This window comes from Callithrix jacchus, chromosome 13 (assembly GCF_049354715.1).
Source record: "Callithrix jacchus isolate 240 chromosome 13, calJac240_pri, whole genome shotgun sequence".
Taxonomy (NCBI): domain Eukaryota; kingdom Metazoa; phylum Chordata; class Mammalia; order Primates; family Cebidae; genus Callithrix; species Callithrix jacchus.
Genome location: NC_133514.1, coordinates 9,994,562 through 10,016,574, shown reverse-complemented (window position 1 = coordinate 10,016,574; position 22,013 = coordinate 9,994,562). Strand labels below are relative to the sequence as shown.

The window sequence follows — 22,013 nt, the reverse complement described above, 5'->3', positions numbered from 1 at the left end:
TAAAATGGAAATTAAATCAATGTTTAGTGTGTCGTGTTTGGAATACACTGTGTTTACAAACATCGACCTCTGTGGAGAAAAACAAGAGGTGATGTGTGATGACAAGCTTGGGAACCCATTGGAACCTAAGGGGTTGATCAAGTGGGTGTCTGTGGAGACTCCCATCCAGCAGAGGGCAGCAGAGAGCAGCCCGGCGCCGAGCTGTGGCTTCTTCATCCTGAAAACTGGGGCATGGGAGTGACAGCAACATTTGACCTGCCCGCCTTTCTTGTCCAAACCAGATTTTAAGGTAGTCAAAGGCTTCTCTCCTCAAAAGTAGCGCAGCTAATAAATGAGGAGTGTCGCCATTTTGCAAACAGGTAGGGAAACAGGGATCTAGCCAAGGAATGTCAACAGTGATTAAAATAAGCCCGAAACCTGCTATAGAAGCACATAACGCCACACATGAGCTTCTAGTCCTGGTGAGCGGCATCATCCTCCCCTTTTCAGGGTAAAACGGAGACTGCATTGTGCCCTTTCTGCCAAAACAAAGTAATGGCCCTTCGCGTAGCCATCACCTGGCCCCGACATGGGGTTAGTCTTGTTTCATCCCTTGGTGAGAACCTCTCCCAGATTATCTCAAATAAAAAATAAATTATTTCAAAGATGCTCATTTGAAAAGACTTCAATCAGGAGGAAAACAACTCATTTTGTAAAACAGAACCGCAATACTATTTTATCACCCCTGGAAAAAAAATCAGCCCTCGTTCCTTAATACAGTTTAACAGCCAATCTGTATTCAAATGACCCTGAGTATTTTTTTTTTTTTTTTTGACACAGAGTTTCGCTGTTACCCAGACTGGAGTGCAATGGCACGATCTCGGCTCACCACAACCTCTGCCTTCTGGGTTCAGGCAATTCTCCTGCCTCAGCCTCCCAAGTAGCTGGGACTACAGGCACGCGCCACCATGCCCAGCTAATTTTTGTATTTTTAGTAGAGACGGGGTTTCACCTTGTTGACCAGGATGGTCTCGATCTCTTGACCTGCCTCGGCCTCCCAAAGTGCTGGGATTATAGGGACCCTGAGCATTTTACAAGTGCCTTTTTAAGAGTTGCTTTATTAGAATCTGGATCCTGGAAGGTCCACACACTGCCTTAGGCTGTTTGCCTCCAAGGCCTCTTGCGTAGCTGGTGATGTGCATTTGCTATTCCACCTATAACATATTGTAGTGACAGTTGAGTGCATATCCGGGCAAGCCCCTAGGTCTCATCACTGCAATTGCAGGAAAAGAGGAAACTGTCAAACCCCCCCCAAGGATGCCACATGCATTTGCAGTCTCCAAATGCAAGACACAGAACACGCTATAGGACAATGTGACATTTATTCTTACATTGTTTTAGACCCTTTTCATTCTTATATTCTCATATTTCATTATTCAGACCCTTTTTGTTATTCTCCAATTTTCTGTTTTATAACCTACTTTTAATACATAATCTCCTGTGATCCTCACCATAAACTCCTGAATTAAGCATTGTAAGTCTCATTAGCCTCACCTTTTAGGCATTGTTACTGAGGTTCAGAGGGACTAGTGGTTTTTCTAATATCAGTCAGGATATTAGGCAAGACCAGGCCTAGACTCCACATCTCAAGTGCAATTCAGAGGCAGCTGAGCATGCTATACAAACATACAAAGCCCTGAATCCCAGCCCTCCTGCCCAGCGGGTGACCTTGGGAAGGTGACTGATCTGACGTGTGCCTTGATTTCCCCTCCTGCCGTATGGGCATTCTGATAAACAACACTAAACACAGACTCAACTGTTGACCCTGTGCTAAAATTATTTTTGTCTCCTTTTAAAATGTGATGCCTTGCCAAGAAAGGCCATCTTGTACTTGCCCATATAAATATAGGGCAAAGCAAGGGACTTCTACAGACTTTAATCAGCTCCACAGCAGTCATGGCCAGAGAGACCATAATAAGCAGAAAGCAAAGCTACCTCATCGTCAGATAACATTGAATGGCCTTGTATCGTGGTCTTCTCTGAAGAGCCCTGCGTTTGGCTTGCTGTCCTGCTGTTCTATTCTTCTGCTTTCTAAAGAGGCTGGATTCTGAAATAGCATCCCCCACCCCCAGGTGTAATTCACATAGTCCTATTAATGAACTGCTATTCTCAGCACTTAAAGAAATCACAAAGTCACCCTTCTCTAATTTCAGGTCTTAATGGTAAAGGAACAAAGATATATTTTTCTATTTTATTGCTTCCAGAACTGGCAGGCAATATTTAATAATTTGCACTTGATGCACCACAAACACAACCAGAATAACACTCCTGCTCATCTTCTATCTCCAAAGGATGATCTGAAGTCTGCTGTTCACAATGAACCATCAGTAACTCTTTGAAATGTGCCTAATGAAAATCAACAGAAAGAAGGATTGTTTGAACACTTTTCACTTTATAATGTATGCATTTTTTATTATTTGAAGTTGAGAGAGAGAGATTGACAGAGAAATCTCTGGGTGAGCAGATCCACCACGCAGGTCCTTACTGAAATATCCAAAAGTGCAGAACTTGACATTTTCAAGGGAGTAAAGATTTTCAACACTGGCACATTCTATTTCTTGTCTCTCAAGAGACATCCCATTAAAGCCTGGAAAATATGTCTGTGAAAAGAGGAAACCTATTGTAGCCAGGTCTGTGCTCAGAAGTTGCTGTATAATCAACCTTGAACTCTTCTCTTACATTACCACATGACCCAAAGATAATTAGCCTTGGGGAGTCTCACAGATGATTGAAGTAGAGATTCCTACGTAGATTTTCTTATTCCTGAATTTTAGGTTGTGATATGTTGACTCATCCACAATAACTTCAGGGACCTCATTTTCATAGGCACAGAGGGCCCTGTGGGTAAAAGGAGGTGGGGTCCCGAGGTTTCCCAACATGACAAAGTCAGAAGCAGACACATGGTGAGTGGTAGAGCTGCCTTTGCGGCTGAATCCGAGAGAAAAAAATGGTCCTCCTCTGAGGACTAGGAAGGGGCTGAAACTTTCCAGTTATGAGAAACTACACACATACAAAAATAAAAGCATCAGGGAGAAAACAACAAAAGCATCACCATTCCTGTGAAACACTGTATTTCTTCTTATGTCTATGACCACCATGAATTCCTGCCCTTTCCCAAACGAATTTGCTGCCTTTCCCTTTAACACTGAGCACCCCTTTATTTATTTACGTGGACCCCATTCAGCTAATTATCTTAGTGTCTGCAGAGCACAGCCCGGTCCAGATCTTTAGTCTTTAATTCACACGTACAGATACATCGCTTTTTCATTCATTTTCCATTTCCTCTTCTTAAAATATTGGTTAGATCTCTAATACAGTTTTCAGTTCTAAATGTTGTGATAGTTTCATCAGAATTGGCAACCTCAGCTGGGTGCAGTGGCTCATGCCTGTAATCCCAGCCCTTTGGGAGGCTGAGGCAGGCAGATGACTTGAGGTTAGGAGTTCAAGAGCAGCCTGGCCAACTTGGTGAAACCCTGATCTCTACTAAAAATACAAAAATTAGCTGGGCGTGGTGGTGGGTGCCTGTAATCGCACCTACTTGGGAGGCTGAGACAGGAGAGTCACTTGAACCCGGGAGGCAGAGGTTGCAGTGAGCCAAGACGAAACCACTGCACTCCAGCCTGGGTGACAGAGTGAGACTCTGTCTCAAAAAAAAAAAAAAAAAAATCTTAGCTTCACTCGTCTGTGAGTCCCCTCCAGGGAAAGTTTCACTGGGTCATTTAATAATGCAAAAGAAGAGTCTAAATTTGATTCTGCAGAAAACTTCTGATTCCAAACTGGGCTACAATATGTTTTCCTTCTTGCATTCATATTTTCCAGGATTTAACAGAATGCTACTTGGGAGGCAAGAAGGAAGATGTGCCAGTGTGGAAAATGTTGTTCCCGGCATGTGCGCATTTTCCAGTAAGATCCTTCAGGAATATGGATTTGTAGAACACCTTCTTCGACAACGAAATCTTGATCATTTTACTTTAGCCCACCTACTTAGTACAAATGAGTCAAGATGCCACATACTGAGCAGCTTAAAAACAAACAAACAAAGAATACTACTTATTAGTTGCAGGTACCAAAAAAAAACGTCTTGAAACAATTATCAGAATTTTTTTTTTTGAGACGGAGTTTCGCTCTTGTTACCCAGGCTGGAGTGCAATGGCGCGATCTCGGCTCACTGCAACCTCCGCCTCCTGGGTTCAAGCAATTCTCCTGCCTCAGCCTCCTGAGTAGCTGGGATTACAGGCGCGCACCACCATGCCCAGCTAATTTTTGTATTTTTAGTAGAGACAGGGTTTCACCATGTTGACCAGGATGGTCTCGATGTGTTGACCTCGTGATCCACCCGCCTCAGCCTCCCAAAGTGCTGGGATTACAGGCTTGAGCCACTGCGCCCGGCCATCAGAATATTCTATAATGGGTTCTGCCATCCTCCCCTCTTCAGGATGGATGTGGTTTTTAGCAAGAGAATTGTTCACATATTTTTTTAGGACACAGAAAGCTGGGAGAAGAGGACAGGAGCTGAGAACACGGTTGAGTTAGGACAGATGTAACATGAGTTACTTTTATTATGACGCCACCAGCTTTTGTCTCTCAGATGGCAGAACTATGTTTTCTGCGGATGATCTAACTATTTTTGGCTGCTCTCCCTGACCAGCACCTAGTGCTCTGAGGTTATTCTTTTCAGAAGTGTGGGAGAGTGGGCTTATTTTAATCTTAAGATCTAGACAAAGGAAGTGAGCTCTAACTATTTTTGGCTCGGTTTCTTCATTTAAATCAGATCAAATAATTTTAATGACTTAGAGAAAAATTCCTTTACCTGGGTAGAAATTGCTCAAATGCTGTTATATTATCAGTCATGAATCTGATTAATGATTCATTACTATTAATATGTGACTAGTGGAATACATGTTTTTTCTTTCCTTTTATAGAGAAGATAAAAATATATAGAAACAAGTTACCAATATACTCCCAAATTTCTGTCACTTTTATAAAAGACCCCCATTCCGAATTTAAATAATTACAAATACAACTGTAAGAAATCACTATTGAACTAAAATGCAAAAATTATGTAGAGTATGTAGGCAAGCGAATACATTTTCACGCAGGCTGAGGTAGCAGCCGCTGTCTACCTCCTTTCTTGACAATCTATGTTCCTCCAACATCCAGTTGCCAAACTTTGGTGCAATAAATGATTAAAGAAACTTATCACGGGCCAGTTGCCACTTACCTCCACGGCGTCCCCCGTGCTCCCGGAGTTGGAAGATTTCCTAATTCCTGAAAGTGAAAGGATGAGAATGATGCTCCTGCTCTCCCTGACCAGCACCTAGTGCTCTGAGACCTATAAGATAGTGGCCGCCGCACTGTGCTGCTGGGACCGCTGCTGTGCTCACTTGTCCACAGCTGCAAACCTTCTGTCCTTCCTTGTTGCTTCCTCAGATGCCCAGGTCTCTAGCGTCACTGCTGTCTCTTTATCTGCTCCCAGCTTTCTCCAGGTAGAGAATAAGGATTTTCTTTCTCTCTTGCTCTCTTTTTTTTTGAGACGAAGTTTCGCTCTTGTTACCCAGGCTGGAGTGCAATGGTGCCATCTCGGCTCACCGCGATCTCTGCCTCCTGGGTTCAGGCAATTCTCCTGCCTCAACCTCCTGAGTAGCTGGGATTACAGGCACGTGCCACCGTGCTCGGCTAATTTTTTGTATTTTTAGTAGAGACGGGGTTTCACCATGTTGACCAGGATGGTCTCAATCTCTTGACCTCGTGATCCACCCGCCTCAGCCTCCCAAAGTGCTGGGATTACAGGCGTGAGCCACCGCGCCCAGCCTCTTTTTTTTGAGATGGAGTTTTACTCTTTTTGCCCAGGCTGAAGTGCAGTGGCACGATCTTGGCTTACCTCCACCTCCACCTCACAGGTTCAAGCAATTCTCCTGCCTCAACCTCCTGAGTAGCTGGGATTACAGGCACGTGCCACCACACTCGGCTAAATTTGTGTTTTTAGTAGGGACGGGGTTTCATTGGTCAGGCTGGTCTAGAACTCCTGACCTCAGGTAATCTCCCAAAGTGCTGAGATTATAGGCATGAGCCACTGCACCCGACTGAGTATAAGTGTTTTCATTTACACAAATGATCCAAGATGTTTTCTCTGTCTGATTCCAAATGTACATGCAAATGAAACATATGAGATAAGCACTATCTTTTCCAGAAGTCGCTGATGTTACATTGGATGTTATGTGATTACAAAACTCTTCAACCGAAGCCGTCATCACTTAAGTCTAGAGCAGCCTGCCTGGGTTACATGCATGCCCGAGCTAAGGCAGCCAAACAAGAAACACACACTTGGTTCACATTTTTAAAAAGAGGAAGGAAAAGGGAAGACAAGCCTTCTGCTTGGATATCAGTACAGGAGAAAACCCAGACTCAATCACACATTATTCTTTCTTTTCTGAAAGAACTCAATTGGACTCAGTGACATCAACAGGAGGTGTCTTGGGGAAAAGAAAATAAAATGGAGAGAGAAAAAGAAAGACAAGGCACACAAATTAAAATAGAAAGCCAGGGAGTCCAAAGAGGTGGAGGAGAAGTGGAGGGGACCAGGAAACAGGGAGAGAGGCTCGGGGAGAAGAAAAAGTAAATAAGGTTTTGAGCAGCCTTAGAACTCTGCGTATAACTTTAGGAAGTGACAGTTTGCATGACCACGTCCCACCTGTTATGTTGTGTCTTATGCATAATTTTTTAACACTAAAATAAACAATAAACACATTCAGCAGGCAGGATAGAATCAACATGGCAGTTTATTTATGTCACTGTTCTCATGAACATCAGGGGACTTTTGAGAAGCATTTAAAGACATTGGCAACTTGATGATAATTCATGTTTGTTCTGCCCCTCCCTTTCATCTGTCTGCTACTCTCTGATCTTCCTTATTCACCAAACCCAACCAAGGCATTCAGGCATATTGTCTGCTTCCTGAAATACGTGGCTCAAGTGTTTGTTCCACCAGCAGCAGGATAGGAGCGCATCCACATGTGTCCTCTGAGAATGGGAAGTCATTCTGGAACACAGCTCTTCCCACGCTCCGGGCCCACACACCCAGCTCCACTCCGTAAAAGGAGCCCTGCTGCCTGCCCACCCACCCTGGGTGCTTTCTGTCCCCTTGGCAGACATGAGGCAACGATTGCTCCTGTCCTTTGCCAGCCTTCTCCTTGTGGCCCTACTGTTTCCAGGTAAAATGGAAAGGTGACCCGACCTGGGTGCCAGAATCTCAATGCAATGGTCATCTGGGGTATGGGAGTCCAGGCTGGGCGGGAGACACAAGGTTCTGGGAGCAGGTATTCCTGGTGGAGCTTTGGGTATGAGTCTCTAAGCTGGGTTCGTGAATGGCATTCTGAATTGAGTGATGACACTTGCTTCCCAGGGGAGAGGGTCCTGCCCCACTCCATTTTCTTATTCTTTTGACACTCCCCTCACCCTTACAGAGAAGGACATTACGTTTTAGGGAATCTCAACACTGCATTAGTGACACCTGAAAGAAATTCTCTGGCTGTGTTGGCTTCAAGGAGGTGCTCGGTCTCACTGTTCATGGCACACGTTTCTTACACATCATTCACCCTTCTCTCTCTCTCTACACACAGGTGCATACACTTGTGCACAAATGTACGCACACACACAGGACACCAGAACCCCTCCCAACTCCCCACCCAATAACCCACACTCACTCACCTGGTGGAGTGTGGGCACCTCATGCCGACGGGTCTGCTGGGCGGAGGCCTTGGCGCATCCTCTGCTGTGTGTTTCTACTGCCACAGGATCGTCCCAAGCCAGATATGTTAACCGCTCAGCCATGGCGGCTCCCAGAGAACTCGGGGAGGGAGCCCCCGGGCAAGGCACAAACGGGTCTCAGCTGTCACACCACCCAGTGAAACGCGACCTCTTACCACCGCGCACCCCACCTTACCAAGGTGAGTCAGGGTTCAACACGTGTAACAAGTACATCCACTGGGAGATGGAGAGGGAATGAACAGATGGGAGGGTGTCTGTGCTGGTCTGAGTGGGTGAACAGTCATGGTTTGGGGAAGACATGGTGTGGGTGCACTGGGCTGCCCTGCCTGGCAGGGAGGCCACGAGGTCTCACAGTTTCCCCTGGGGCTGGATCACTGAGGGCCTAGTGGAACGTGTGAGTATTGAGGAGCCAAAAGACTAATTATCTGAGGCTACGTCTGTAATCGCTGACTTCCTCCAAGCACAGGAGCCAGAGGAAACACTGGTGGAAACGTCCCCTCCCGCCAGGTCGCAGCCCCATGCCCTTAGCTTTGGAGGTCATTCCCCCCACAGGAATTTACCTGCTAAGTGCCAGGCATCAAATGAGGTCCGGGAAATGCTTCACAAGGCTGGGGGCAGAGAACAGACTGTACTGTCAGTCTACTGAGGCAAGGAGGCAGCAGGGAATGGCAAGGGACAATTGAGCCCACAGCCACTCTTCTGGACTCTTCTAGAAGGGCTAGCCTTCTGGTCAGCCCCCAAACCCCTGGGCAGGACCAGCTTCAAATCCAGAAGGGCCTGGGGGAGCCTGCACTTTCCAAGATGTTTCTTTAATCCCAAGCTCATTGCTGAATCTAAGACAGGGAGAACTAGGCTAGCAGCTCAGTGGGCAAGAACAAGAAAGACAGGAGGCTGTTGGAAAACTGCTGTGACATCCAGCAAATGATGTCCTTCCAAATTTGACCCCTGCAGCATCCCAGCCAACCTCCTAGCCCCTTCTAATTGGCCCTCAGTTCCAAAGGACTCATTCATTTGGATCTCCTTCCAAGGAAAGAAAAAAGGAAACTCAGTTACTGCGCTACAGACATAAACAGGTGCCATAGTTGGATAACAGCATTCCTGGGCCGGGCGCAGTGGCTCAAGCCTGTAATCCCAGCACTTTGGGAGGCCAAGGCGGGTGGATCATGAGGTCAACAGATCGAGACCATCTTGGTCAACATGGTGAAACCCCGTCTCTACTAAAAATACAAAAGGATTAGCTGGGCATGGTGGCGCGTGCCTGTAATCCCAGCTACTCGGGAGGCTGAGGCAGGAGAATTGCCTGAACCCAGGAGGCGGAGGTTGCGGTGAGCGGAGATCGCACCATTGCACTCCAGCCTGGGTAACAACAGTGAAACTCCGTCTCAAAAAAAAGAAAAAGATAAAACAAAACAAAACAGCATTCCCACGTGAAAGGATTACTACTTCCTTCCGCTAGAGGAGATTGAGCAGGGCAGAGCTGTAGATCTGGAGGTGATGTTTCAGTTTAGAACCTGAAGCTGTTAACAACGGAAAGCTGTTTCATACCCACCCCACCCCACCATCTCTCGGAGCTAAAATGACCACCGTTTGATTCTGCACATGGTCTTAAGAAGCTAACGTTGGATTTTTTTTTTTAATGTAGAACCTCCATCAGATTTAAAAGTTGTTGACTGCAGGAGAAGTGAAGGCTTCTGTCAAGAATACTGTAATTACATGGAGACACAGGTAGGCTACTGCTCTAGGAAGAAAGACGCCTGCTGTTTACATCCGAACTGATGTCGCTGACATAGAAGCCAAGCTCTGCCACTTACCCGTTCGGGGCCATGATGTCCAGTCCGGGGCAGGTTTTTTGCAGAGGTGTCTGAGCAGCAGGGAGCAGAGGTATTGTCACTTGTGCTAGACAGTTCAAATGTTTTATTGTGGCAAAATAAATGACAAAAATGCTACCCGTGATCTTACAGAAGATGACTTAGCTGGAGATGAACAGAATCTTCAAAATCACACAATTTGTGCTAGTAAATGTGGATATAATAAACTTTCATTGGAAGGAATTCAAATAATTCGTTCTTTTATTTAAAAAGTGTTTTTTGAGTACCTACGTCTCTTCTAGGTACTGTGAAATGGTATATTCTGAGCACTGTGAAATGTAGTCAGGATGTTAGGTGTGCGGTCAAACCCATTCTGCACCAGCCCCATCAGCTCCTTCATGAAGGTTGGTTAAAAGCCCTGTTCTCCAGCCCCGGCTGAGAGAGTGTGCAGGCAAATGCCTTCTGGGGAGAGACTGGGAGCTGGGAGTTGCTGCCTGTTCTCTCTGGGCTAAACCTGAAGGAATACGCACTGGAAGTGCTCTCGTGCCCCTTTAAAACTACCTATTTGTTCTCAGTGGCCTTAGAAGACTCACAAAATGCAGAGCCCCATCTGTGACCCGAAGGTGCTGTGCAGTTCCAGGCTTTCGGTGTTCTGAACAAAAGGGGCATTACGCAGTTCTGCTGCTCTCTTTGCTAGTTGATGTGACACTCAACTAGCAAAGAGAGCAGCAGAAGTGTGTGACACACAGCATCACACTCCCGGAGCAGGGAGAGTGGGCTGATTCTGCATTACTTCAGTGTACTTCCGGTCTTTTAAGGTTGCTGTTTCTTTTCCTTCTTCCCTTCCCAAGGCTGCCTAATCTTTAGCTGGTGTCTGGCTTTTGATTGACAGGTGCGTTGCTTACTTTAGCCTCTGCGGGCTTACATGTTGCCTCCAGCCCATAATTTTAAGTGTATGCATGATATGCAGTCCATACGCGTGCGCTTTAGTGAGCGGATTATCATACGGGGTCACGTTCAGGATACTTTTTCTCTTTAATGCGCAAGCCTATCCCTGAAGAGCTGCCCTTACCGGGTTGATCTGGATCTTGATGGCCATGGGGTCCTTGCTCTCTTCTTTTATCTTTTTGTTTTGGCTGCTTAACTTCTGCCTCTTATCCTGCTTCTTGTTCACCCGCCCCTTCTCCTTGCTTCTGTTTCTGTTTTTATTCATTCTGCCCTTTATCCAACTTCCAACTCCCTCTGCGTTTCTCCTGCCTCATATTCACTTCCAGAGATCAGTGGTGTAGGAGGCAGTCCCTCAGGTGGCAGATATAAAAGTATGCTTGATGTATTCTCCTTCTAGGAAGAAGGTGGAGACCTTGATTTTGGTGGAGCTAGCTGAGAGGAGCCGGCACAGCACCCACCTACACTCCTGTTCAGGCTCCCACAGGGTGAGCTCCTGCTCATCCTGCCCTTTTGGCTCCCAGATGCAGACTCAGAAGTCAAGCCTCAGGCAGCAGATGGGAAAACTCCTTGTAGGTAGAAACCAGGAGGTCGGCATTTGCCTGCCTGCTCTGACCTGAGCCCAGGGAAACAGCTGCCAAAAGTGATTGCAAATCTGTGTCAAACCATCTCTTTGGTCTCTGTGGTTTAGGGAGACCTGCAGATGGTAACAAACCCCTGGGTGGGAATCACAAAGAGTAGGGTACTATGTGTAGTCCGAACCCTTCACTCCTCAGGGAGAAGCCAGGACTTGGGAATTCTTACCAATTATAAGGTGCTACCCCTGGGATAAGGACTGAGGTGGGAGCATGTTTCAGCTCTTCCCACGTTATCATGTGAATCTTTTCTCAGTGGCTTGATGTGTAGTAGTCTTTCGACTAGTCTTTGGCTTCCTCTCAGAAAGAACAAATCTGCGTGTTGATATTTCTTTGGTACATCTGTGGAAGAAAGGAAAGGCTGAAGCCTCTTACTCCACCATCTTATAGATGTCAATCTGGCACACCTCGATTACTGCGGAGTGGAGCATTTTTTCATTTGTTTATTGAACTTTTTTTTCTCTTCTGTAAAATGTAATCGTTTTATCGGCTTACTACATTATTCTTGTCCATGTATCTGTGCTCCGTTTATGTCTAACCTTGTATTTTCTTTCCTCTATCAATTATCTGCCCTTTCTCTGGAATGCCTCCTGCTTAAACCCCAGTTATCCTTGAAATAGCCTCTCATTATCTTTCAATTACAATTTTCCTGCTTTTCCCTTTTGCTCTCTACTTTGCAGATATTTATTTTTATATCATCAGTTTCTCTTTCTGTAGAGCCCTTCTATTTTTCACTATATTTGGATTTTCAAGTTCAGTTATTAGACTCTTATTTTTAAATAGTCTTACACTTGCAAATAGTCTTTTTCTTTCTTGAAGCGTGACTTTCTCATGGGACCTAATTCTCATTTTGCTGACCATAGTTTCTCAAATCTCATTAGAAATAAGTACGTATTGATTTTCCTAAAAAAATGCATTTTCCCATTGAAACAGCATGTATTCCAGTCCATTTAAGCTCACTTTTACTTTTTAAAGGTGCTGACTTTTCTTCTAATAGTTTTATACTGACTACTAAGATCTACTTTCTCATGCAGACCAGCTGTGGAGGATTTCTTTGGTAGGGTAAGTGAGTGAGTGAGAGGTGGCAAAGAATGAATGGGGGTAGAATCTGCTGTTTGTCTTATAATTTTCTGTAGAGTATCTCTACTTGAAAGAAGTTTCATGGAGAGTGTTAATAAATAAATAGTGAAGAAATAATCTTTGCCTCACCTGTCCATGAAATCTTTATAAGTGGTAATTATTTTAGGATCAAGTTAATAAATCATAAACTGCACATCACAAAACTTTGAGCCCATTATTCTCTTTGCAGCTTTCTTTATTCCTCTAAATCAAAAATTTCTGCAAATATTGTTATGTATTAGGTTGGTACAAAAGTAATTGCAGTTTTTGCCATTGAAAATAATGGTCAAACCCGCAATTACTTTGGCACCAGCTTAAATATAAGTGTCTGAGTAACAATCAGCATCCCAGGGCCCAGCATAAGAAAAAAACTAGGTACGCAGGGCCCTTTACAGAGAACCGCCTTTCCAGACTCTTTTTCCCAACAAAGATGTCCCTTCATCAGCTTGCCCGCAGGCGCACGCACGTGGGGCTGACGCCCAGGGACAATGAAGGTATATGAAACTAGTACTTCCATACAAAACCAGAAGCACCGGCAATTTATATAACCTCTCTGCAAAACAATCTTAATACGTGTGTAAGACATAAAATACCTGTTCTCATTGTTTCAGTTATTCTGCTCAGAAATTATACCAGGAAATAAAAACTATTTTGAGAAACCTAAAAAAAAATCTAAAATGTTCAAAATAGACCACTATATTAGCAAACGGTAATACATCTAGTCAGAGATATGACAAATTCCTTAGGTATAATAAATGTAACACAGTGAAAAACCATTTAAATGCATATTTTCAAAATACTTACCTGTCTTAAAAATTATGATACCAATGTTCACATATTTGATATAAAATTAACTGTGAAAAGTATGTTCAAAAACAATAAAGTTTCTAATGTTAAAATTGTTGGTGATTTTTAGGTATTTGTACCTTTACCATCAAGTTATTGCATTACTCTTAAATTTTAAATGCACATTTGTAAGAGCAAAATTAATGTGCCATATACACGCAGGGCTTTAAACCTAGAAAATTAATGTGCCATGTGTATGTATATACACACACACACACATATATATATATACATATATACACACACACACACAAAGATATCACTTAGTCATAGGCAAAGATATTGTGTTGTAGACTTAAGTTGCACCCAGAAACTCACAGATTTCACATAAGAAAGCATTTCCTGGCCGTTAAGACAAGACTCCTTGTTTGTATAGTGGTGAATGAAAAAAAAAATAAAAATTTTTATCATAAGATGATATGACATTAAAGCATGTGACCCGGGAGATTTTGGAGCCTACCTGGGATTCATAAGGAATAGGTAAAAACTGATTTTTTTCCTCTCATTCTTTGGCATTATAATATTTGCAGTGCTCGGTGGGAGGCAAGCGGAGGGAGAGCATGAGGACAGACACCTAAGGCACACAGGGCTTTAAACCTAGATGACGGGGTGATGGGTGCAGCAAACCACCATGGCACATGTACACCTACGTAACAAACCTGCACGTTCTGCACATGTATCCCAGAACTTACAGTAAAATAAAATGAAAATAAAAATCATGGACATTAAGAAGAAATTTTGAGACAACTGAATAAGTATAACGGGTTCTCAAGGTCAGTACTGAACCAGCAATCACATTAGTAATGCGTTCTTTGTTCTTCTCACAGCAGCTCTTTAGTACAGGCCCCTAAGCGCCGATGAGGTTTTATGGCCACCAGCTGTACCACAGTGGGAAGAGGTCCTCAGACAGGAGCTGTCTGGATGCTGTTTCAGAACCCACTAAAGCACACCTGACTGCTTTGCATTCGGCTCTGCACGCCCACTTCCGCCCTCAGTGTCCTTCCCTCCGGCTCTGCACGCCCACTTCCGCCCTCAGTGTCCTTCCCTCCGGCTCTGCACGCCCACTTCCGCCCTCAGTGTCCTTCCCTCCGGCTCTGCACGCCCACTTCCGCCCTCAGTGTCCTTCCCTCCGGCTCTGCACGCCCACTTCCGCCCTCAGTGTCCTTCCCTCCGGCTCTGCACGCCCACTTCCGCCCTCAGTGTCCTTCCCTCGTCTGCACCCCGACAACTTTTCCTGAGATTTGATCCTTCTGACTCATCCCTTGCCCAGATGGTCCCTGTCATGAGGAAGCCTTTCTCTTCCTCAGTGCCTGAGGTCTGTGGGACAAGTCAATTCTACCCCCATTGCACCTCGTGTGACTTAAATAATGGCCACATCCAATCTTTTCTTCCTGTCCCTGCATGTGGTCACCACCGCAGACCTGCAGGCTTGGCCTGCTTTCACCTGGCTTATTCTTACCACTTTGGGTTGTGGGAGATGACCTCACTGCACCCAGGGAATCTTCCTTAGTAATAAGAACAAAATGGAATGTTAGTATGTCTTCATAAAGAGAGATTAAAGTCATTAACGCAAAATCTGCCTCTTTTTTGAAAGACCAAAAAGTAAAATAAAATCTCTGGAGCAAGAGGAATAACATCAGCATTGTCCATGAGGACAAAAAAGTGGAGAAAACCCCCAGCTGATTTTTTCATCATCCGGAAAGGAGACACCAGTGAGCAGCAGCCACTGGATTTGCCAGCTGAGCACATTTCGTATAGATGAGATCACACAATATGTGGTATTCTGTGCCTGGCTTATATTACTTAATTGGAGTTTTTCAAGGTTCCTCCATGTTGTAGAACATGGCAGTACTTCTTTTTGTGTGTGATGGACTGTGAATTGTATGGATGTGCCACAGTTTGCTCAGACATTCATCAACGATGCACATTTGCATTGCTTCCGTTGACTGCTGTGGCTAATGCTGCTGCGAACACTACACTCAGGTACGAGTTGTTTGAACACCCATGTTCACCGCCTATATGTATATACCTAGGAGTCACATTGCCAGGCTGTATTGGTAACTATGTTTAACTTCCAGAGGAACTGCCAGACTTTTCCACAGCAGCTTAACCACTGTACACTCCCACCAGCAGCCTGTGAGGGTGACAGCTTGTCCACATCCTCACCAGCCTGTGAGGGTTACAGCTTGTCCACATCCTCACCAGCCTGTGAGGGTTACAGCTTGTCCACATCCTCACCAGCCTGTGAAGGTGACAGCTTGTCCACATCCTCACCAGCCTGTGAAGGTGACAGCTTGTCCACATCCTCACCAGCCTGTGAAGGTGACAGCTTGTCCACATCCTCACCAGCCTGTGAAGGTGACAGCTTGTCCACATCCTCACCAGCCTGTGAGGGTGACAGCTTCTCCACATCCTCACCAGCCTGTGAGGGTTACAGCTTGTCCACATCCTCACCAGCCTGTGAGGGTGACAGCTTGTCCACATCCTCACCAGCCTGTGAGGGTTACAGCTTGTCCACGTCCTCACCAGCCTGTGAAGGTGACAGCTTGTCCACATCCTCACCAGCCTGTGAGGGTGACAGCTTGTCCACATCCTCACCAGCCTGTGAGGGTGACAGCTTGTCCACATCCTCACCAGCCTGTGAAGGTGACAGCTTGTCCACATCCTCACCAGCCTGTGAAGGTGACAGTTTGTCCACATCCTCACCAGCCTGTGAGGGTGACAGCTTGTCCACATCCTCACCAGCCTGTGAGGGTGACAGCTTGTCCACATCCTCACCAGCCTGTGAAGGTGACAGCTTGTCCACATCCTCACCAGCCTGTGAAGGTGACAGCTTGTCCACATCCTCACCAGCCTGTGAGGGTGACAGCTTGTCCACATCCTCACCAGCCTGTGAGGGTGACAGCTTGTCCACATCCTCACCAGCCTGTGAAGGTGACAGCTTCTCCACATCCTCACCAGCCTGTGAGGGTGACAGCTTGTCCACATCCTCACCAGCCTGTGAGGGTGACAGCTTGTCCACATCCTCACCAGCCTGTGAGGGTGACAGCTTGTCCACATCCTCACCAGCCTGTGAAGGTGACAGCTTCTCCACATCCTCACCAGCCTGTGAAGGTGACAGCTTGTCCACATCCTCACCAGCCTGTGAGGGTGACAGCTTGTCCACATCCTCACCAGCCTGTGAGGGTGACAGCTTCTCCACATCCTCACCAGCCTGTGAAGGTGACAGCTTGTCCACATCCTCACCAGCCTGTGAAGGTGACAGCTTCTCCACATCCTCACCAGCCTGTGAGGGTTACAGCTTGTCCACATCCTCACCAGCCTGTGAGGGTGACAGCTTGTCCACATCCTCACCAGCCTGTGAGGGTGACAGCTTCTCCACATCCTCACCAGCCTGTGAAGGTGACAGCTTGTCCACATCCTCACCAGCCTGTGAAGGTGACAGCTTGTCCACATCCTCACCAGCCTGTGAGGGTGACAGCTTGTCCACATCCTCACCATCCTGTGAAGGTGACAGCTTCTCCACATCCTCACCAACACTTGCTGTTTTCTGAAGCTTTATTTTTTGATGAGCATCCTCGTAGATGTGAAGTGATATCTCATTGTGGTTTTCATTTGCATTTTTCTCATGACTGATGACACTGGTCATCTTTCGTGTGCTTGCTGGCCATTTGAATTTCTTCTTTGGAAAAATCTATTTAAGTCCTTTGTCCATTTTTAAATTGTGTTTTCTTTTTGCTGTTGAATTGTATGAAGGTTTTTTTTTTAATAAACAATTTTTCTAGTATCAAATGCTTGCAAACCCAAATGTATCTTTTCTCTCTCCTCCTTACTCTCTTCTTTTCCATTTGTATGATGCATATCAGAAGAATGACCTTTTGTGTTGAGACAAACTGAACTCTATTTCCTTTTAACTCTGCAATTAGATGAACCTATCAACCTACGATCAAATATTAACAAAATTAGCCAATAAACTTGATTTTCTAGTTTGATTTCTTTGAAATGATGTGTCTTATTCTTCAGAATTATCCATGAAATTCTTCCTTGGGGATTGCTTTTTGGGTCTGTGATTTGGAAATGGATTCCAGTCTGGAGGAGAAGATGTGTGATAAAATTTGATACTATTAATATTTCTCCCTCAAATGAGTTTATTTTCCAACATAGTTTATTGTTTCCAAACTATTCAGAAATTTTCTAAACTATCATTTCATAACAATTTGATTGGTGACTGTGCTGCTAGAAAAAAATATGCCATCCACGTTTCCCTTGGATCCTTCCAAAGAAGGTGTAGTATAGAAAGAATAAATATGAAGTACAAAATATGCATTTTATTGTCTTATCTATGAGTCTTCTTAGTGACTTTTTTAAATGACTCAAACTTTTGAATATACACACTGTTTTTATCAAACAATTATTCATGTATGTATCATACAGCCACCCTTTGTCTATGCATGGGATACATTCAGAATTATCATTATTCCTTGGGACTCTTGAAGTGAAGGTATTATCTTGGTGGAGAAGACAGTTTTCCTAAGAGTCAAATGAAACTGCTTTCCCCTTTTTTAAAATGAGAGATTTCAGAGATGTCTCCAAACAAATGCTCCATAGAGAAAGAAGTTCACATTTTTAATGTGCTGAGTTGGACCCGCACAGATCTTTGTCCCTATCTTACAATTACTCAGTCCATGGCTAACATTTAAGGTAATCTTTTTTTTTTTTTTTTTGGCAGAGAGACAAAAGCAGCTTGGAGTGCCCACTTTCCCCTAAAGTCCTAACTTCAAAGGTGCTTTTACAAGGTACAGAAAGGTCTGTGAATCAGAGTCTCTGCCAGCGCCCAGTCTCCTGCATCCTCTCTCCAGACGCGGGAAGTTCAGAATCACCACCTAGCCCTTTCCTCTTCAGATGCTCACGCTGTTTACCCATGCAGAAAGTCCAAAGCCACGGTTTAATGTCTCCTTTTCAAAATGCATTTCTAGGTAAGAGTCACGGTTAGATATGGTTGCTGTAGACAGGTTAAATAAGGCGGAAGACAGCTTGCAGAAAATATGATGAAGCTGCTTAGAAGAATAATGAAGCTCTGCAAGATACACCAATTAACATAGGCAAATTCAGAATAATATCTAGAGCCTGCTATTGTTTATATGAAAATGGGGTATGGATTCATCTCTGCTTCCATATACACGGGACACTTCTGGAAGGATTAATAAGATGCTAATGTCAATTACTATGAAATCCCTGGGGGGGGGGCCGGGTGCGGTGGCTCAAGCCTGTAATCCCAGCACTTTGGGAGGCCGAGGCGGGTGGATCATGAGGTCAAGAGATCGAGACCATCCTGGTCAACATGGTGAAACCCCGTCTTTACTAAAAATACAAAAAATTAGCTGGGCACGGTGGCGAGTGCCTGTAATCCCGGCTACTCAGGAGGCTGAGGCAGGAGAATTGCCTGAACCCAGGAGGCGGAGGTTGCGGTGAGCCGAGATAGCGCCATTGCACTCCAGCATGGGTAATAAGAGGGAAACTCCGCACCCCCGCCACCCCCCAAAAAAAAGCAAACCCAGCGGATAGGAGAGAAGAAGACACATCCTTTTCACTTTCCACTTTTGCTTAAGATAATTTCAAGAGAAATAAATCTAAATGACCCTGGGACTAAAATCCAATAGGGGCAAAATGTGCAGCGTTATCGATTGTACGTTTTAATACCACACATGATATACACCCACACAGCAGAATCGTGTCCTGGCAGCCTCTGCTTGTCTCCCACTCTCAAGTGGGTCTCCACGCAGCACCCAGAGCCCAGAAAGCTCCCTCCAGCCCAGGATGACACAGCCCTACGGTCCCAGTCCCTGGGGGCTCTCTGCATCCCTCACTAGACTGTCACCTCCAACCGGGTACAACTCCCTCAAAGGAGAGAAGAGCCTGTCCTCTTCCCGCAAAGTAGACAACATCCTGACTTTTCATAAATGCATTCATTTTGCCAATTTTTTGGAATAATGTGGTGTGTTTTCTCTGTTTCTCTCTTTTCTTTCAGCATGGTGTTGGTGAGGCTCGCCCACGTTGTACGCATCTCGCTGTTCTATTCTTGTTGCTGTGTGGGAATACACTGTGTGTTTTATTGCTGTCATAATTCACTATTCTGTTGTATTCTCTTGGCTGCAAGGAACTGTGCTACAGTGAACGCTCGTGCTCATGTCTCCTAACGCACTTGGGGTTATGTTTCTGTCGGTAGGTGGGAGTGATGGTGCTGGGAGATGAACTATTTATCTGCACGACTGTGGTGGACACCACGGCTTTCTGAGGGCAGAAAACCTATCTTTACACAGCTACGTCTCTATCACCTAGCACAGCACTTGGCACTAAATAGCCACATCCAAATCAACACTGGTTCACTTTCCTCTTCAATCTATATCTATGGAACTATTGGTCGATCTCTGCTTCTCTGAATACCAGGAAGCCAGTCTATTCTTAGGTAGAAAGAGAAGAGTAGGCAGTACCTTCTGCCCACAGCCTTACTCAGTAGGGCAGATAAATATGCTCACCCTGATCAGCATTCTCAAAAACCTATAAATGTCCCCTTTTGTGTCTTCTCCACTCCATTTAGTCCCATCATTCATCATATTTGCTCTCCTTCACAGGAGAGTTTCAAGGGACCTTAAGACATGAAGCTCCTCTCATTTGCTGTTCTCTTCTGTTTGGTTCAAATGAACTCAGGCAAATGTCTCCTGGTTAGCCTTGGGGAAGGTTAGCCCTGGGGAAGGTAGGGCAGAAATTCCATTTGTGTGTGTCTATGTGGACAGTGTGTAGGTGTGTCTGTGTGTTGTTAGTGGGTACAGGTGGGCCAAGTTGGGGCTCAGCCTTGGACAATCCTGATCTCCCCTTTGAAGTGTTTTAAAAGCTAAATACATGGTATAAAGGTCTTGACATAAGACAAAAGAGTATATTTGCTCTGATACAAACGGGAAGTACTCACTGCAGTCTCAGAAACGTTTTCAGAAGGAAGTTATAGTCTTAGGAATGCCAGGGCTGGAAGGGAGTCACACATTGTCTATTGCAGCCCCATCCTCCACAAAAAGAAAACCAAAGTCCAGAGAAAGTATGAACTCGCCACTGTGCAGTGAATAATTATGGCCGTAGTAGGTCTTCGCACTTACAACATTCCCCCTGCTTGCACATATAACACACTTTACAGATGGGCAAGCTGAAGTGTAACCAGTTAAATGACTTTTCTAAGGAGACATGACGAGAAATGGGAAGAAGACAGACCACTATCAGGTCTCCAGGCTTCCATGCTGGGGGCTGTTCTGTCTTGTCTAAAGGTGGACCCCCCTTCTTCACTTTGCTGCCCCCTCAAGCTGTGGCAGGGTTGAGATGATGCAGAATCGGAGAGTAAACCCCGTCTGGAGCTTGGATGTTGGATGCAAGTGTTTTCACCATCAGGCAAGACCAACACTGTGTCGCTTTGTTGCTGCTGTTGTTTAAAGTCATTGTATGTGGCATTTGCAGATCTGACGTACGTGAGATCTTTCTTTCAACTATCTCTCACCCAATATCCTGTTGTTATAAAAAAATTTAGGTGGTCTTTTGTGACTTAAAAGCCTACAGGTACTGGTGAGGACAGAGGTTTTATTTTCTCCTTTTCATTGTGGTACATAAAAGTAATATTGGGCCATAAGCTGAGAATTGGTTAATATTTCTAATTTTCTTAGAGACAACGACCCATCCCATCTGGACAACTTCTGTTTTCCGAAGCTCCCTCTGCTTCCTCCTAGCACACACCTCTTTCCAGGAAGCTTGAGGACCCTGATTTAAGAGTGGCATGGGCTTTTGAGGGCCTACCTGGGCCAGATGAGCATGCACACAACACACCCGATCATCCTCCTGGCAAGATTTCAGATGTAAATGATCGTTCCTGTTTTAAAGCTAAGAAGCCAAAGCTCAGTGAAATCGGGACCTGTCCGAAAGTGCTTAGCACTGTCAGAATACAGTTACCCTCGGCTGTGGGCTGGGGTCATCTGCTAGTCTCTGAACTATGGGAATTAAATGTCAACTCTCTTCGGTTGTCTCCACAGGGGTGTTCCACCTGGAATTAGAAATACCATCTGCCTTATGCAGCAAGGGACCTGCAGACGTTTTTCTGCCATTCTGGTGAGAGAAAGCGTGACACTTGCTCTGATCCCTGGAATAGGTGTTGTGTATCAAATACAGAGGAAGAAGAAAAAGAGAAACCAGAGAAGGATGGCCGATCTGGGATCTAAAATATAAGCTCCTGGAAGACAGGGATCTTGAAGTATCCGAAAGGCTTAAAGGACTGTGTGGCTTATAGTCGGTGTTCAATAAATATTTGTTGAATGAATTTAGCACCAAAGGTGAAGAGTTGATAAAAAATTTTTCTTAACTTCCTGACTTCTCCATGTACTGCTTTTTTAAAGGGGTCTCAGAATTTTGATATTCCACTTGCCTTTCATAGTCCAGGGAATATCTCTCAAGTACCTGGAGATGGTAATAGTCTAGAAACCAAGCTCCACACTGATTTCCAGAGGGACATAAATGCAACCAATCTGCTGCTCTGCTTTCCATCTGATGGCATCTTTCTTATCACACCCAGCATCAGTTTTCTGCTTATACACCCAGATTCTAATGCTCCTTTTCCCTTTTCCCTTTATACCTCCTCAAGCAATAACACCAAGAGGTCACATTTCAGTCGGATAGAATTGTTCTCAAGCATTTACTCTTAGGCTATTTCAATGAATTAATGCAACAGTCTGATAGTATGTATAATAAGGTGCAAGCAGGTCCATTTCGGGAATGAAAGAGAAATGAAAATCATAAGGTTAAGCACATTTCCCCAGGCTAGCAA

At 44.9% G+C, this 22,013-nt stretch overlaps 1 protein-coding gene and 1 pseudogene across 1 annotated transcript; both read left to right on the top strand.

Annotated features, from left to right (window-relative positions):
- The first annotated feature begins 7,158 nt into the window (after positions 1-7,158).
- On the top strand, positions 7,159-9,715 carry LOC100408090 (sperm-associated antigen 11B). Its single transcript, XM_035269749.3, has 3 exons — positions 7,159-7,250; positions 7,833-7,985; positions 9,449-9,715. The coding sequence occupies exons 1-3, from the start codon at positions 7,190-7,192 to the stop codon at positions 9,580-9,582; spliced, it is 348 nt and encodes a 115-aa protein (XP_035125640.2). The 5' UTR covers positions 7,159-7,189; the 3' UTR covers positions 9,583-9,715.
- A 10,100-nt stretch (positions 9,716-19,815) lies between these two features.
- LOC128929389 (sperm-associated antigen 11A-like) lies at positions 19,816-21,427 on the top strand (annotated as a pseudogene).
- Positions 21,428-22,013: the final 586 nt, after the last annotated feature.